Source organism: Apteryx rowi, unplaced genomic scaffold (genome assembly GCF_003343035.1).
Source record: "Apteryx rowi isolate R43461 unplaced genomic scaffold, aptRow1 scaffold_372, whole genome shotgun sequence".
Lineage (NCBI taxonomy): Eukaryota > Metazoa > Chordata > Aves > Apterygiformes > Apterygidae > Apteryx > Apteryx rowi.
In genome coordinates this window covers 767077-782172 of record NW_020450219.1, presented here as the reverse complement: position 1 = coordinate 782172, position 15096 = coordinate 767077, and the positions used below count along the sequence as shown (strand labels likewise).

Sequence of the window (15096 nt, the reverse complement as noted above, 5' to 3'; positions counted from 1 at the left end):
TAATCTGACAGATGTGCTCAAAGCACACCCAAAAACATGTCAACAGTGTCAAGCTCAGCACAAAACACAGCTGCCATGAACATATCTGACAAATGAAGCGAGTGAAGCTCGACTGCATTGGCCTGCGGGGCCCCTGGCCAAGCTATCGTCTCTCCTGGCAGCTGGATAAATTTAGTATCTTCGGTATGGGAACTGCCACACAGTGGTGGTTAGTGTTTGAGCTGCCTTACTGCAGCTGAACCAGCCCCATCACCTTTGTCTAAAGCGAAATGTCTGTTCATGCCTTCATCCTACTGCTGCCCAGCAAGCTCCACGCTTGGGATTTGTGGGGAGGCAGCTCCTGCCCATGGTCCACAGCCAGACACCCAGCTCCTGGCCTGCTTGGTAGCATCAGCTTCTGCCTCACCCTCACATGGCGCCAGCTGCTCTTCAGACACCAGCTCTGGGGTTTGGACCCACTTTGGGGATGAGGAACATAAAACTTGGACACTACTAACCAGAAGGGGCACGGGTTGCCCCAGGGCCTTCACCACATTCATATCCCCCATGTTTGTATCTTCCCAGTATCTCATTGCTTTTTCTTTATTTACAGCTGGTTTCCCAGACTCTCCCTTCCTTCTTGTTCTGCTGCCTTTTACCCCTCTAATCATTCGCTAATGAGTTTTCTTTTCTATTCATTATTCATCCTTATTCCCTAGGGCTTATTTAAGCAGCAAGGGTTCTTTTCAGTTTCCTTAAGGTCTTTCTCCTTGTCTGTAAGCTCTGTTTATGCTGCTGAGGGGCCTCCCCACCTTTCCTTTCCTAAAGCAGGTGTGTGCAGGTTGGAGGGGATGTTAAAACAAACAGTCTAATTTCTAAGTCCTCTCTGTGAGGACATATGGGCCAGATTTTTTTTTTCCTTTCCGATGGAAACTGCTCTCTTGCACCATAATTATACTGGATCCAATTCTCAATTGCATCTTCCACAGATACTTAGCCCAAATCTGAATAGCAACATTGGTTTCATTTTTGCCAGGTGGGAACTGAATGCACAGCATTCTTAGTGGTTTTATTTCCCTTGGACGTGAAAGGCTATGAAAAAAGGTTAATTTTTGACAATAATGTCTAAAACCTTCAGGGGCTCCCTATCCATTTTCTAAATCTTAATAACTCCATAGGAGAGAGTCAGCTAGGGCCCAGAGTAAATGCCTCATAGGTCCTGGAGCCTCTGGCAATATCATGTCAAATCCAGGTGACCAGTCCTCACTAGTGACCAGAAGCAATTTATCTAATGACAACTCCCTTTGAGAAATCATTTGGTGGCCTCAGTTTAATCTCCTGTGAATAATTGTCTGCATGTGAGTGGACACCGCTAATGATAGCTTCAGCAGAGAGGTCCTCATTCAAAACCACTCTTAAGCCAACCCGTAATTTTCAGCATGAGAATACTGCCATTGAAATCAATGGCAAAACCTGCATGCTCACTTGTCCTAATCTTGCCCTCCTTCGTCTGTCCTACCATAAACGTGTTCTAAATCCCAAGATGCTGAGACAGCACCCTGTATCAGCACTTATTTTGTCATCTTCTAAAAACAGCAGGAAGAGAGGAATAGCACAAGTCCAGCAAGAGCTGCCCATTGCTCTGGTGCTCCTTTGGGCCCTGATTCAAGTGAGTGGCTGGTCCTTCCCTGGTAAAGAGAAAACAATGGCACCTAAGCATGATTACTTTATTATAATGATTTTTTCTTTGTGTTTTCTTTCCCAGTTGCAACAGGAATGTACACTCCAAAATAACTCAGAATATATATATGTATTTTTTCCCATTGGTAGGCTGCATTTTAYATATTTTTTAGGCTACATTCCTGCTTGCCTTCAGTGCCATTGTGAGGCTGACTCTGTGAATATGATGAGCAGGATTTCATCCTGTCACACGTGGAAAGCCAAGAACAACTGAAATTGTGTTTAAAGTGGTTACAACCCCAGGTATTCTGCTTCTGCCTCATTCCAAGTGACCCCTTTCCTCATTTGATCTCCTTCAAGTGCACTGCTTTGTTGTTTCTTTCCATCCAGAAACTAAAGAGTAAATGAAAATCTTACAATTTGGGATGGTATTAAAAAAAAAAAAAAAAGAGGGCAAATAAAGACATTTTAATTGCATGGAATTTCTGAATAARGTTCCAAAGTGGAAAAAAAAAACCCTATGTGCCTGGTACACAGAGAGCCCTTTCTCTTCCCCTTTGTGGCAGAGGAATCAATGGAATTYGTATAAAAGAAGGAGGGGGTGGGAAGAGAGATAGGAGATGCCTTGCTTCGTACCAGCAGGTCACAAGCCTAATAAGGCTTGAGCAGTGTTTGAGAGGAAGCTGCTGACCGTATCTCCATGTGTACCTTTTTGTTCCTTGGCTTGGATTTGCTGGTCGATGGCATGCTGCTTTGCCTGGCTCTCCATAGAGCCTGTAGCCTACAGGAATTTGGACAGAGTGGTACAGACATCGCCAACAGAGACTCTGATCACTGACTATCCCTTTAAATGCAGGCTCATGACTTAGTCTTTCCTCCATTACCTATTAAAAAAGGAGACAAGACGTGCATAGAGAGCTTCAATTCAGACACCCAGAAGGACCCAGAAAGGCAAGACAATTTAACAGAGCTAACTGTGAGTAAATACGAGGCATTAGAGGTGCTCTCTAGAGCAAAGGGCATAGAGAAGATTTGTAGGAAATCCTGAAGGGAAAGAAGGTGCCGTATTTTTTAAAATATATTTGCATACTGCAAAATTCTGTAAAGAAAGCTGTTCTGTCATTTCAGCATTTTGCCTCTACATACAAATCTATGACTCTCTTAATATAACATTGACAAATGCTTAATTTCCCATAAAAATACAAAGCAGTGATCTTGTGCAGCAGGCATTGGTGCGAATACCACCTTTTTTTCACAGGGATATATTTTGTTTTAGGAGAATCAGGGGGTGTATTTTTCAGCCAACTTTTGTAAACTTAGAGCTAAACCCCAGTCTGGAGCTCCCGGTTGAGCACCTGCACCTCCCAAGGGTTGGCCCTCCTCTTGGGGGGCTGGGGATGGCACCTTTTCTGGTGGGGCGGAAGGGAGCTGCAGGTGCTCGGCACCTCAGAGGACACACGGCTTTCACTAAGGTTTCCCATCATACATGCAGGTAACTAGCTTTTAAACGGATGGGCACTGTGCTTCAATGTACTCTGATGGTCAACCATCCTATATTGGTACAGCATCCTGGAAAAGCCTGGTCCTTGCTAGCCAACAAAGTCATCAATAAGTCCCTACACTTTTTTTTTTATGACAATAGCTACTGGTGAGGTCTGGACAGGTATTGTACTGGTAATCATTACAATTGCAAATGATAGTTTAATGCTGATGTAAAGAGAAAATTCCTCTGTCACCCTGGCATGCTGCTTTTCTAAATACCTCTATTATTAATTGTAGGTATGATTATCTGGAGGAGACAGCTCTTTGGCTTGCCTTCATGTTCCCCATTTTCTTTGCTGCATTCATCCTGGCCACTTGCTGCTTAACCAAGGGCGACTGCATCTCCCACGATGAGATGAAAGAGCTGAAGACTGAATTTGCCATCAACCTCTACCAGCACATGGCCGAAGGAGAGAACAGAACCAGCCTGGTGGTGTCACCAGCCAGCGTGGTGGTTTCCCTGGAGCTGCTGCAGTTTGGAGCGCAAGGAAATACCTTTAAGGAACTACGGGATGCCCTAGGATACAGCATTCACGGTAATGTACCATTTGAAAAAAATACTTCTTGATAGTGATTGCCTTACATTTTGCAGTCAATTCACAGCTTTACTAAGGAGGCAGCAATTGCACACACCATACTGAACTTCTGTCCTGTTAACAGGCACTGCAAGAGGTAATTCAGGACTATTTTCTCCATATTTGCTAGCTAGGTATCAGCTGGACAGTGGAAACTCTTTCAGTAGTTTGTATGCACATATTCCTCTTTCAGTGCTTACTCTTACTGCACCAAAATGCAACTCCATCTAGAGCATTTCCTTCCAAGCCAGCAGAATTGCTCCTGGTTTCCTGGGGGTTTCTGGTGTGCAGTGTGCCCCAGTCTCGTCCCAGCCTTCCTCAGCCACCCCGCGATGCTGCCAAGCTTCCCACCACTGGAGCAGTTGTTTCCTCTCCTGTGCCCCTGACAAATAGTATGAAATCTGGAGGAACCGAATAATCTTGAAGACTCTACCCCTTTTTCTAATTTTATTAGAATTGGCCAGCAAGGCAAAAAGTTATTAGGAGGAGACTGGCAGACGGAGAGATACATGGACAGACAGATGGTGCAAATGCATCTTTTCCTGAAAGCAGACTAAAATAAAAAGCTCACTGAAAATCTGGAAGGAATATGGAAAAGGCAGATGTCTTGGAATCCAGCATTAAGTCAGCTGAATTGAAGGATGCTGTCTTCATTTTAGCTCTGGATTATCCTGCCATCCCACACTACATATCAAAAACAATTTTATATTATGGGCCCAAAGTTTTTGAAAACCAAATGACTGCCTCATCTTCAAAATTTGCAGCTTGCATACAAGACACATATAGAGGTGACACCACTATTTCTCAACATAAAATTTACTTTCATCATATAAAGAATAAAGAGAAAATCCACAGTAATTTCACTGTCCTGTGCAGTAACCTTCCTTAGTCCTTATTGCCATTCTGTATATCGTTCATAGTCAAAACCAACACAGTATTAGCACTGGCTAATATACACAGATACTGCTGCATGTACTGACACAAGGACAGTGCATCTATATTATGAGCAGCCGATATAATGAAGTCTTGCTTATAAGACTCCTGTTTCTGTAAATTCAGCAAGGTCATTTTAAACAACATTCATTCATACAAGGATTATACATTACTAACTGCCACACTTCTTGTCTTGTAGGGGCTCAGTTATTAAGAAAGAACCTTAACAAGAATATTGCACAGTGAAATTTAGGCAGGAACCTCCACACAAAATATAACACAAAGTGTGGAGGTTCTTAACAGCCTGCTAACTCTTTTGCTGGGTGTCCTACTCCTTTTCCTATGGCACATAATATCAAAGAGACATTTTCTCACCATTTTAGTTGTGTATGTCACAAGCCACCAGTTTTTGACTTTCAGATATATTAATGTGTGAATGGGAAAATAAAGTAGGATGGGATCTTCTGCTACTGGTTATAACAGCACGTTTCCAGTGATGCCTCCATCCAGGAGGAAACCACTTCTTCAAATGGCACATTTAAAATCAAATAAACAAATCAAATTAGATCACATTTCTTATCAGATGAGTAAAATCATATCGTATATACATATGTATATCTGATAAAATTCTATTCTTCTATTAGATGTTTGCATTAATGTTTTTGTTGATCTGTCTTCAACAATAATGAAGGACATGGTAAAAAAACTTAGCAGACTGAAAACAATGGAAACATTGATGGTTCAGTCACCATTCAGAGAGAATCAGCTCTTTCACATACTTGTAATCTTATTTTAATGTTTGGAAGATTTGTTCACCTCCACTCTAGTACTGAGGAAAACAATCTATAAAGAGATGTCTCTCTAGACAGCACAGACAAAATGAAATACTTTGAAATGTTTTCTCCTTGCTGTTTTATTTTATCCATGGTAGAATATTTTTAAGCAAATCTGAACTGTTCTCTGAGTAAGAATTCAGGACTTTGGTTAGCTAAGCACTTTGATATTGTTGAAGTTAAAAGCTCAGGATACTGCACCTCTCAGTAACATCTGCTTCCAATTTACCATCTTTGATTTCTTACATCCTCAAAAGAGCTTGCCAAATGCTAGCACACTAATGCAAAACACACAAGAAAAGCACTTTACACCTCAAACCGTGTGAGTTTTCTTGACATCTGTTCAAGGAGTCCAGTGTTTTATCCCTTAACAAGTAATAGGTCTAAATTTTAATACCAAACTTCAGACAGGTCTTAAAGGTTAGGTTATTAACCAGGTTCCAGGTTATTAAAGGGACTCTGTTGGGTTAGAAAACATGCACTGGATTCTCAGGTGGTAGCAAACGGTATACATTAAACTCCTCCTCTACCCCATCAAGCTAAGGTCTCTCTGGAGTCACAAACAAGATTTCCAGCTGGGGCCATAGCTGCAAGCCCCAAATTGCCTGCTTTGGGGGAGCTGGATACCCATGAGCTGCCCAGGATGCCCCAAAGTTTCAGGCTGAGGCAGAGAAAAACCTGAGCTGAGCGTGGCACCCTGGAGAAATGAGAGGTGCAATATTGGCCTCCTCAGACATGGTGGCCAACAGTTGCTTTCAGCAGTAAGTTGCTGAGATTTCACACAGGAATTAGGACACCTGGATGCTGGCACCTTGTCCGCCTGGGAAATCAGAGAGGCCCTGGTGGTCCCGCAGAGCCAAGAGGCACTGGTTTCTTCACTGAAGAACAACAGTCCTCCAAACTTTTCCCAGTCCTCAGGGAAAGCTTATTTATGAAAGGAGGAACCTGTTAATAACTTCTTAGAGGCAACTGACAGTCTAGACAGGACTTTTATCTGGTGAGTGCAAGCAGGCCACCTCTGAAGCACAACAAGGGACATGGGAAAGGGGCTGAACCACGAACACGAGGAGATTTGACACAGAGCCCACCAGCATCGCTTGGACTGGGTGCAAGTCCCAGGCCTCGGGAGGTCACCTCAGTATTAGCCATCCCATCACAAATCACTAGTGTGAGCAAAATAGCTACAGGCAGAAATGGCTGCTAAATCACCCTTCAGGGAATCCTATTAGAAACTTTTTGATTTCAAATACACAAGATTTGCCAAGATGACAAGACTCCTGCCCCTGCTTGGCCCACACCTCAACCTTGTGTCAGTCACATAAGCCACTACCATTGAACTACCTTGAACTCCACAGGAACAGGAGACTGGGGCACTATTCAACTATTTTCATTAGCAGTTCAGACAATGCACTAGGGAATAAGTTATTGAATTTCTGAATGTCACTGAGACAGGAGTTGCTACAAGCATTTTGGAACATAGAAATAGAATTTATAATGATCCCGGCAAATTGGAAGAATGTGTGAAATAAATAGGATGTGATTCAATAATGACAAGTGAAAAGTTCTACATTTGGTAGGACTAATCGCCTACTCAGGTTGGGGGAAAATGGGCTAAAGAGCAGTTTTTCAGAAAAGAACCTGAGGGGGGGGTCTTTGGAATTAAAAAAAATTGACATTGAATGGAAAATACAATTGGGCCTCAGAAATAGCAGACACTGTTGTGGTTTGTATAAAAAGAAGAGTCATTTGCAACTTGCATGAAGCAACCTATCAGCTCTAGTTAGCATTGCCAGGCCTCATCTGGAATACTGCGCCAGCTTGGGGCACCATCCTTCAAGAAAGAAAAAACAAAAGTGGGAGTGCAGAGTAGCAGAGACAGCCCTGGGGTGGTCAGACAAACGCCTGCCTTGGAATGGGTGGAATCAATTATGGCAAGAAAGGGAGACAGCAGGACTGCGCCCCTGGACGCTCGGCCCACCACGGCCAGAGGTGCCAAATCTCAATCATGGGAATTCAGAGAGGGCCCAAAAGAAAATAATATTCCTTATGAAACAAGACCTTCATTCACATAGAGGAGTGAGACAGACTGGTATGTGAAATCAGCCACTCGGCAAATTGCACTACAGTGATTTCTACAGCAACATGAAGACTGCTTTGACATGTCCAGTGCATCAATGTGCGCGACAGTAGTGCTTGACAGTAGCACTTCATAAAGTGAAGGGTGCTTTAGTTATTATATTGCTTTAATTTTCAGAGGCCCCTGGTGTCAGCACTGGAGTTGAGAGCTGCCAAACCCTGACACAATCTCTGCTATTCTTAGCCGCAACATGATAATCACAGTATTTCCTTCTGTCTTGCCTGGCAGATCAGAGCGTGCAGGGTTTCTTGCACATGATGTACAAAGGGGCGACCGGCAGCTCCAGCCAAGGCACCGTGGTCCGGCAGGCTTGTTCCCTCTTTGTGCAAGCAGGAGTTCAGCTCTGGCCCCGCTTCATTGCACGTACCGCATGCTGGGYGAACAGCAGCCTGCAGCAAGCCAACTTCAGAGACCCTAACACCACTGCAGCCCAAATACAGGAATGGATTACCAGCAACACTGGAGGTAACATAAGAATGATTGTACGGGATGAAAATGTGAAATAAGAGGAACTAAAGATCCTGCATTTAACCAGTATAGTTTTTTGCCATCCTCCACATTGCATAAACTAAGACTAGGAGACTCAAAATCTAATCCCTGTGCCAATGCTCATTTGTAATGTGAGGAAAGAACATGGACTAAGTCTGAACCTGCCAGTATAAGTTTGCAGTATCAAGCCATTACCCACTTGCCTTATTTCTCTAATTTTTTAAATGGCAATCCTTTGCAGTGTTCTGAGTTTTAATGAGGAGCAGCCAAGATCCCCAGAGACTGAGTCTGCTGCACTGGATGTTTCCATGATGCTGTGGGGAATACGCAGGGCAGTAAGCTCAGTACCAGACTCTGAAATCAAAATGGAAAATAAAAAGAATTTACTTTCCACTCAAACAAGAAAAGTAATGAAACTAAATTGAATGTTAATGAAAAAATAATTGAAAAAGAAAGTCCTTAGAACCAGTAGACCAAATTAGTCCTTGATTTGCCCCACTGACTGAAGTTACACGAGTGTTAATTGGCCATCAACGTGTTTAAAAGTAATGTGATGTTAAACATACACACATTAAAGCTGCTGTTGAAAAAAAATTTCTATCCTCAAATGAACTGTAATAAGTGATCCAGCTTTATGATGGAAAAGTATTGCTCTAGAAGCAAGTATGGAAATGGGAGTTCATAATCTGGTAGTCACATGAATATTGATGAATTAAGAGTGGATCACACTTTCAAAAATCTCTGAGAAACCCAAGGAAGGATCAGTTAAACTGCCAATTAAATAAGGAATAATTAGGATCTCAGCTTTGCCTGATTTAGTTACTCCATAAAGTGGTCTTTAATCATGAATATATTTCATGAGGGACTTCTGCAGTTAAAGATCAAACACTGCAAAATGCATATCGGCAATTTTAAGCTAAGTCAATACTAATAAACTGGTTTGGGACCAGGGCATGGTGTGAAGCAACAATCTGCTGCCATCTGTGCTGCTCAGTTATTAGCACAGTCCCGGCACGACTTTGGCCTGTGGCATCTCCTAACCTGACCTCAGTTCTGGGGAGAAGATGGGCCAACAGGCACTAGGGCCACGTTCAGGTGGGGTGAGGGGGGCTTAGCTGTGTGCAAATTGTACTGTGCCTCTTGCCCTTAGGGCCAGAGAGAGGTCCTGACCTGCTGCTTTATTTACTATTACATACCTGGGCTTTATGTTTGTGTACACAGTACTAAGCGCATCTCCTCCATCTCTTTTTTTCTGTGCAGATGGAGACATCCACAGCATGTCCTTGGAGACGGCTCCATCACCACTCAATCAGGTCGCTGTGGTGAGCACCATGTACTTCAAAAGCACGTGGCAAAAGAAATTTTCCTTCATGGACACCCAGATCTTGCCTTTTACTACAGCAGAGGGTTCAACCCTGAAAGTGCCTACAATGCATAACACAGCTGAAGTTAACTACGGTAACTATCCTTGTTCCAGATCTGGTATATTATACAACATGCAAGAGCTTTATGTATTGACTTCCCACAACCACTGTACTAAGATGTGGTCTTTTCCTGGCTTGGAATGAAGAAATCCCCAAAATGAAGAGACCATCTGGGCGACTGAATTGATTCCCTATAACAAGAGGCAATCATGAAACAGATGTTAGGTTCAAAATGGTTCCTAAAACATCTACCGTCCATGTCCCTTCCCTCCCAGCCCAGCACCTCCCAGCACCCCCTAACAAAACTGTCAGCTGTAGCAAACATCCAAAAGACACCAGTGTTGTGTGTCACGAGAAGGGAGCAGGCAAGCCTGAGGGTGCCATCGTACACAAAGTCCCTTGCAATAGCAGGGACGTTGTTAAATAAAACTCCCAAAGGACCCTAAGGAGCACATCTGGCCCCATAACAAAGGGGCCGTTAGAAACTAAAACAATATCAAGCCCCTACCAATTTGACTTGTGGGGTGGATAAGACATTTCCTGTGGCCCCAGACCTGATCACTGTTTGCCCTCTGAGCATGTGAGCACCAGAGGGAGGTTAACACCACTGCGAGCACCAGCACTGCATACCCGTCCCTCCTGTCTCTGGTCACAACCCATCTCCAAGGCACGGTAGCAAACCTTCAAGGCCAAAGTCTGCAACAAAGACAAGAGGAGTTTTGCTGGCCCTTATATCCAACCAGTGGAAGTCCTCAGTATGGGATTAAAGTAGTATAAATGTGGGGCAAATAAGTTATCATGTATGCTCCTTTCAGAAACCTGGAGCACATGAGTTGTTCACCCAAAGATGAGTTTATTTACTGAAGGCTTAATTTCCTACCATCAGAAATTCTTCCACTTACTTCTACAATCCCCTTTAAATTCTACCAATTTCCTTCACTTTCTACCTTATTTCAGAACTTTACTTGGGTAGAAATCTGTCTAATTTCAAGTCTAATTTTTTTCAAGATCAATTTATAGCTGTTGATATTGTGCCAACTTTATCCTTTAACTTAAATAGTTTCTTTTCAGCTTCAATATTTACTCCCAAATGTAGTTATGAGTCACCAAGCTACCTCTCAATTTTCTATTGGCTAAGCTGAAGATGTCAGACTCTCTTACTTTCTTTTCACAAAAGAGATATTCCAGTCCTCTACTAGTCCTTTTCTGCACTTTATCCAATTTAAATTAATCTTTCTTGAAGATAAGTGACCAAAAGCAAACATAATACTTTTAATGAGGTCAAACACATGTGCTACAATGCTTTTAGTACTTCCATGACCTTGCTAAAAATATCTTGCTTAGAGCATCACCAAACCACATCAGTATGGGTACCCAGGGTGGACCCCACCACGGTCTTTTTTGCTCTACAACTTCACTCTTTTTTTCCTCTCCATTTTTTTCACACTGATGAGTGCTAGGTAGACCAAGGGGAGGGAAATCTCCACAGATGTATRCCTTCTTTTGTGTTTTTGAAACATCACTGTCATCAAGTCAACTTCATTGTTCTTTGATGAAAGTCTTCTTGAATATTGGAAATACTCTGGAAAACTGTTGGTAACCTCTTTTCAACCTGGGAACCCCACTTTTAACATAGCTCATAGTTGTTTCCTCTTCAAGCGGTTGCTCACTACCTTTCATTCCCTCCAGTAGTCACCATCAATCCTACCTGTAAATAGTGTCCTGGCAAAACTGTGTTTAATGCTTTACTTAAGACTAGCTGGATGGATTTACCCCTATCTAACAGTTATCCAGTCAAAAAAGATCATAGATTTGTTTGCTTTGGCCTATCTAATGTTCCAATTTATCTCACTTTCTATCTCCCTCTGTGACTTAATTATTCTTTCCTCCAGTGCACGTTCTAAAACTTTTCAAACAAAGACTTAAAATTTCCCAGATCACTTTCTTTCTCTTTATAAATATGGTCCTGTTTCCCAGTCATGGGACACACCCTCTGAATCTACACAGTTGTTAAAAATCTTTGCTAGCACACTCGCAAATTCACATCTGAGTTCTTTTAGTGTTCTGGGATGGTGGTTATCCAGGTCCCAGATTATTATTTGCGAGTAAAAAAGTAGCAAAGTAGTTTAAGGGGGTTTTTTTGTCTCTGACATTCTAATTTCTCTTACCCTTTGTTCATTTCCATTAGGTATCTCACCATTATCCTATGATGTATCATCAAATTAATACCTTCCCATCAGTTCCAGTACAATAATTGGGATGAATCTAAAATTTCTGAAATTCTCAGTGCTCAGCAGCATCATTCTTTCTTGCTTTTTTCTCTTGTTTATACGGCTAAAACATTTTCATTTCTGTGCAATAGTCCAATCAAGCAGACAGTTGGCCACTCTTTATTTCTACACTTCTTAATCTCTGAACCCTAATTAATCTAAGGAACCGCTTTGTCCTCTCTTTGCAAGTTTGTCCTTGTGGTCACACCTTTGTTTGTGGTGCTGATTCCTCCTGGAAGGCTGTCATGTGTCCTGCAGCTTCTGCCCTCTGCTTAGGCGCAAGCTCCCGAGCACATTAGCACCTCCAACTTAGAGTCTAATTTCCATTCCTCTTGTGCATTCGAATCTTTTGGAAGTTAATTGACTTTACTGAGGAGTACATCTTGCCTTTCCCAGATCCTAAACCTAATCATCTTCGTTTTCAGGTAATATACACTACTGCAGCAGCTCACAGTCATTCAGCCCCAGGTGACTTTGTGTTACCAGCTCCTTGCAAGGTCTTCACTCCTCRTGAAATCTGGAATAGCATTGCCCTTCATTGCTTCACTAGCTATTTGGTTAAACAAACAAGCAAACAGGGTTTTTTTTGAATGAGCACACACTAATTAGCTCAGAAACAAGCCTTGCCTCTGAACCTAGCCTTTTATTAGAGAGAGATAAAAAAAATAAGGCGCCTAAAATGACTGAAGGCAGGGGGTCCCCAGTGCTTACGAACAGCACAAGTGGAGATCATGGATAAAAAACAGAAATTARTTAGCTGAGCTGCAATAACTGACCAGATATCTCCTCCCAGGCCTTTGTAAACATGGTGTAAAATTATTAGCTGTAATTGTCTGGCCATTTCCATAACTACAAGAACTCCATCCTTCCCTTCCTGAAGTAAATAGCAAAGAAAAGGAAAGTTAGCCAAAATACTGGGAGTTTCTTTTCATTCAGTCTGAAATGTGTGAGCTCTCTGCAGCTGGAGAGACTTTTGAGAACTGTAGAAAGGAGGGTTTTTTCCTTTAATTTGTTGATTGTCAGATTTGACAGGGCCAATTCAGTCTTTGTCATTAGAAATGCTAGAAACATTTCTGACAAATCAGTTTAAAATTAATACAAGAGGCAGGTTTACTACAACAAAACAGAGGCATGAGATAACTTTCCTTCATTATTAAATGAAAGCAGCTGTTTACCATCAGGATACAAAATACAGAGAAAGAAAGATTAGCTGTGGCCTATTATCAATCTCAGTATTTACAGCTTTGTTTATCCTTTTAGCATGGCCATGTAGAAAAGAACAGCCCAGGGTCAATCAATGTTGATCTAAGAAAGTGCCAAAATTACTATTTACATGTGCCTTTTAAACACTGCATCTGTTTTACATAATCATTTTTTCCAAGCAGTTTGTTCTATATTTAGATACTAGTTTAGTATATATAATCCTTATGGGAGGCTCAAAATCAGTTTGAGTAAGAAACACTAAATGTCCTAACTCAATAATCTCAGGTCTTTGTTTCTCTTTCCAATTAACAAATAAGGTTTTTATAACCTCAGTGGACAACATGCAGACTTCAAATGTTTAGCGTATCCATAAATTAAACCACTCATGTCCAGTGCAGTACAAACCTAAATCTTCTCTGCTTGCGCTTTACGAACCAGAAGGCATTTTCTCAGCAAAATGATTTCATGTGTTGGAAGGCGTTTTCAATAGCGTGCTTCCCTCTAAGTAAGTGTTGCATGGTGGGAGGTCAAATCTAAGGCTCTAAAATTTTAATCTAGCAGAATAACAAACGTTTAATTAATCCTAGCTAATCTGGATTTACAGAACTAACAAATGTTGTCCATTGAACATTCAAGATATTTTGTAATTATGTATTTATGGGCAAATATTTAGATGTTATGGATGTTAGCTAGCTATATTCTGCTGTTCACAACACCTGACTTACTTAAAAAGCATGAGTATCTACCTTAAAGACAGAGCTACAATAGCTGGGTGGAGAGGGATTAGATACAGTATTTTGGATGGCCTACGACAATGGCAATGATGAGTCACTTGCTTACAACTTCGAGCGCAGCTAACAGAGGCAGCRAACAGACGCAGCAGTTTGCGCAGCAGTGTTTGGGCTCTGACTAGAACTTGAGGACCTTGTTGGAAGTTGTGGGCTTTCTGAGGACCCCCRAGGAACTAGAAGGTGATTGCTGTGAACAGGAAAGGGGAAGCTAGGCAAGGACAACTGCAGGAGGCCTTGACTTCTCCTGGGARAAGCTCGTGGGAAAAGCTCTAGCTAGGAGTGGCTGCTGCTAACGAGCTCTCTGGGTTGCCCCTGACCAGAGGGAGTTGGGGCCTTTGATCCCGGTGGCCCTTGATTAGGGCAGGTTAGGCACCCTCTTAGCCAGTGCTAGGGAGAGGCCTATATAAGAGCCAGGCCCAGAGCGCAGCAAACAGAGGCAGCAGTGTTTGGGCTCTGACTAGAACTGGGACAACAGACCCTGTGCCTTGTGGCAACACCTGGAAGAAGCGGCGGGTGATTGTTGTGGGGGACTCCCTGCTGCAGGGGACAGAGGCACCTATCTGCCGACCTGACCTCTTGTCTAGAGAGGTTTGTGGCCTGCCAGGGGCTCGTGTGARAGACATCATGGAAAGACTGCCAAGGCTTGTCCACGCCTCAGACTATTACCCACTGCTGCTCTTCCATGTGGATGCTAATGACACCAAGGACAAACTGGAGACCATCAAGCAGGATTTCAGAGCTCTGGGGATGGTGGTCAAGCGTCTGGGAGCCCAGGTCATCTTCTCCTCAATCCTGCCAGTGAGGGGGATGGATGAGAGGAGGAGGAGACGGACTTTCCAGGTTAACGACTGGCTGYRCCGCTGGTGTTGGCAACAGGGTTTTGGTTTCTACGACCATGGGACCCTGTTTGAAGATTGACAACCGATGGGGAGAGATGGGATCCACCTCACGAGGTGGGGCACGTGTGTCTTTGCCAACAGGTTGGCCAACCTGGTAAGGAGGGCTTCAAACTAGGAAAGACGGGGGAAGGGGAGAGTTATAGTGCCAGGGTAGTTGGCAAAAGACAGCTCAAGTTGGGACGCCTCCAGCAGGTGAATGCAGCCAGGAAAGTGTGCATGGGATGTGGCTATGGAGGATCCTCTTGTATCCTTCCTGGGAAACCTGCCTGCTCGATCACCTCTCTGAAATGCCTGTACACCAATGCACGCAGCTTGGGGAACAAACAGGAAGAACTAGAGAT

General features: G+C 42.9%; 1 protein-coding gene across 1 annotated transcript in view; it reads left to right on the top strand.

Moving 5' to 3' along the window:
* The first annotated feature begins 1354 nt into the window (after positions 1-1354).
* The window catches only part of SERPINE3 (serpin family E member 3), a 27059-nt gene continuing 13317 nt past the window's right edge, over positions 1355-15096 (top strand). Inside the window, exons 1-5 of the mRNA XM_026073671.1 lie at positions 1355-1648; positions 2516-2610; positions 3439-3737; positions 7908-8144; positions 9429-9626. Of these exons, the coding sequence (XP_025929456.1) occupies positions 1355-1648; positions 2516-2610; positions 3439-3737; positions 7908-8144; positions 9429-9626 (1123 nt within the window). The remainder of the gene's footprint in view (positions 1649-2515; positions 2611-3438; positions 3738-7907; positions 8145-9428; positions 9627-15096) is intronic.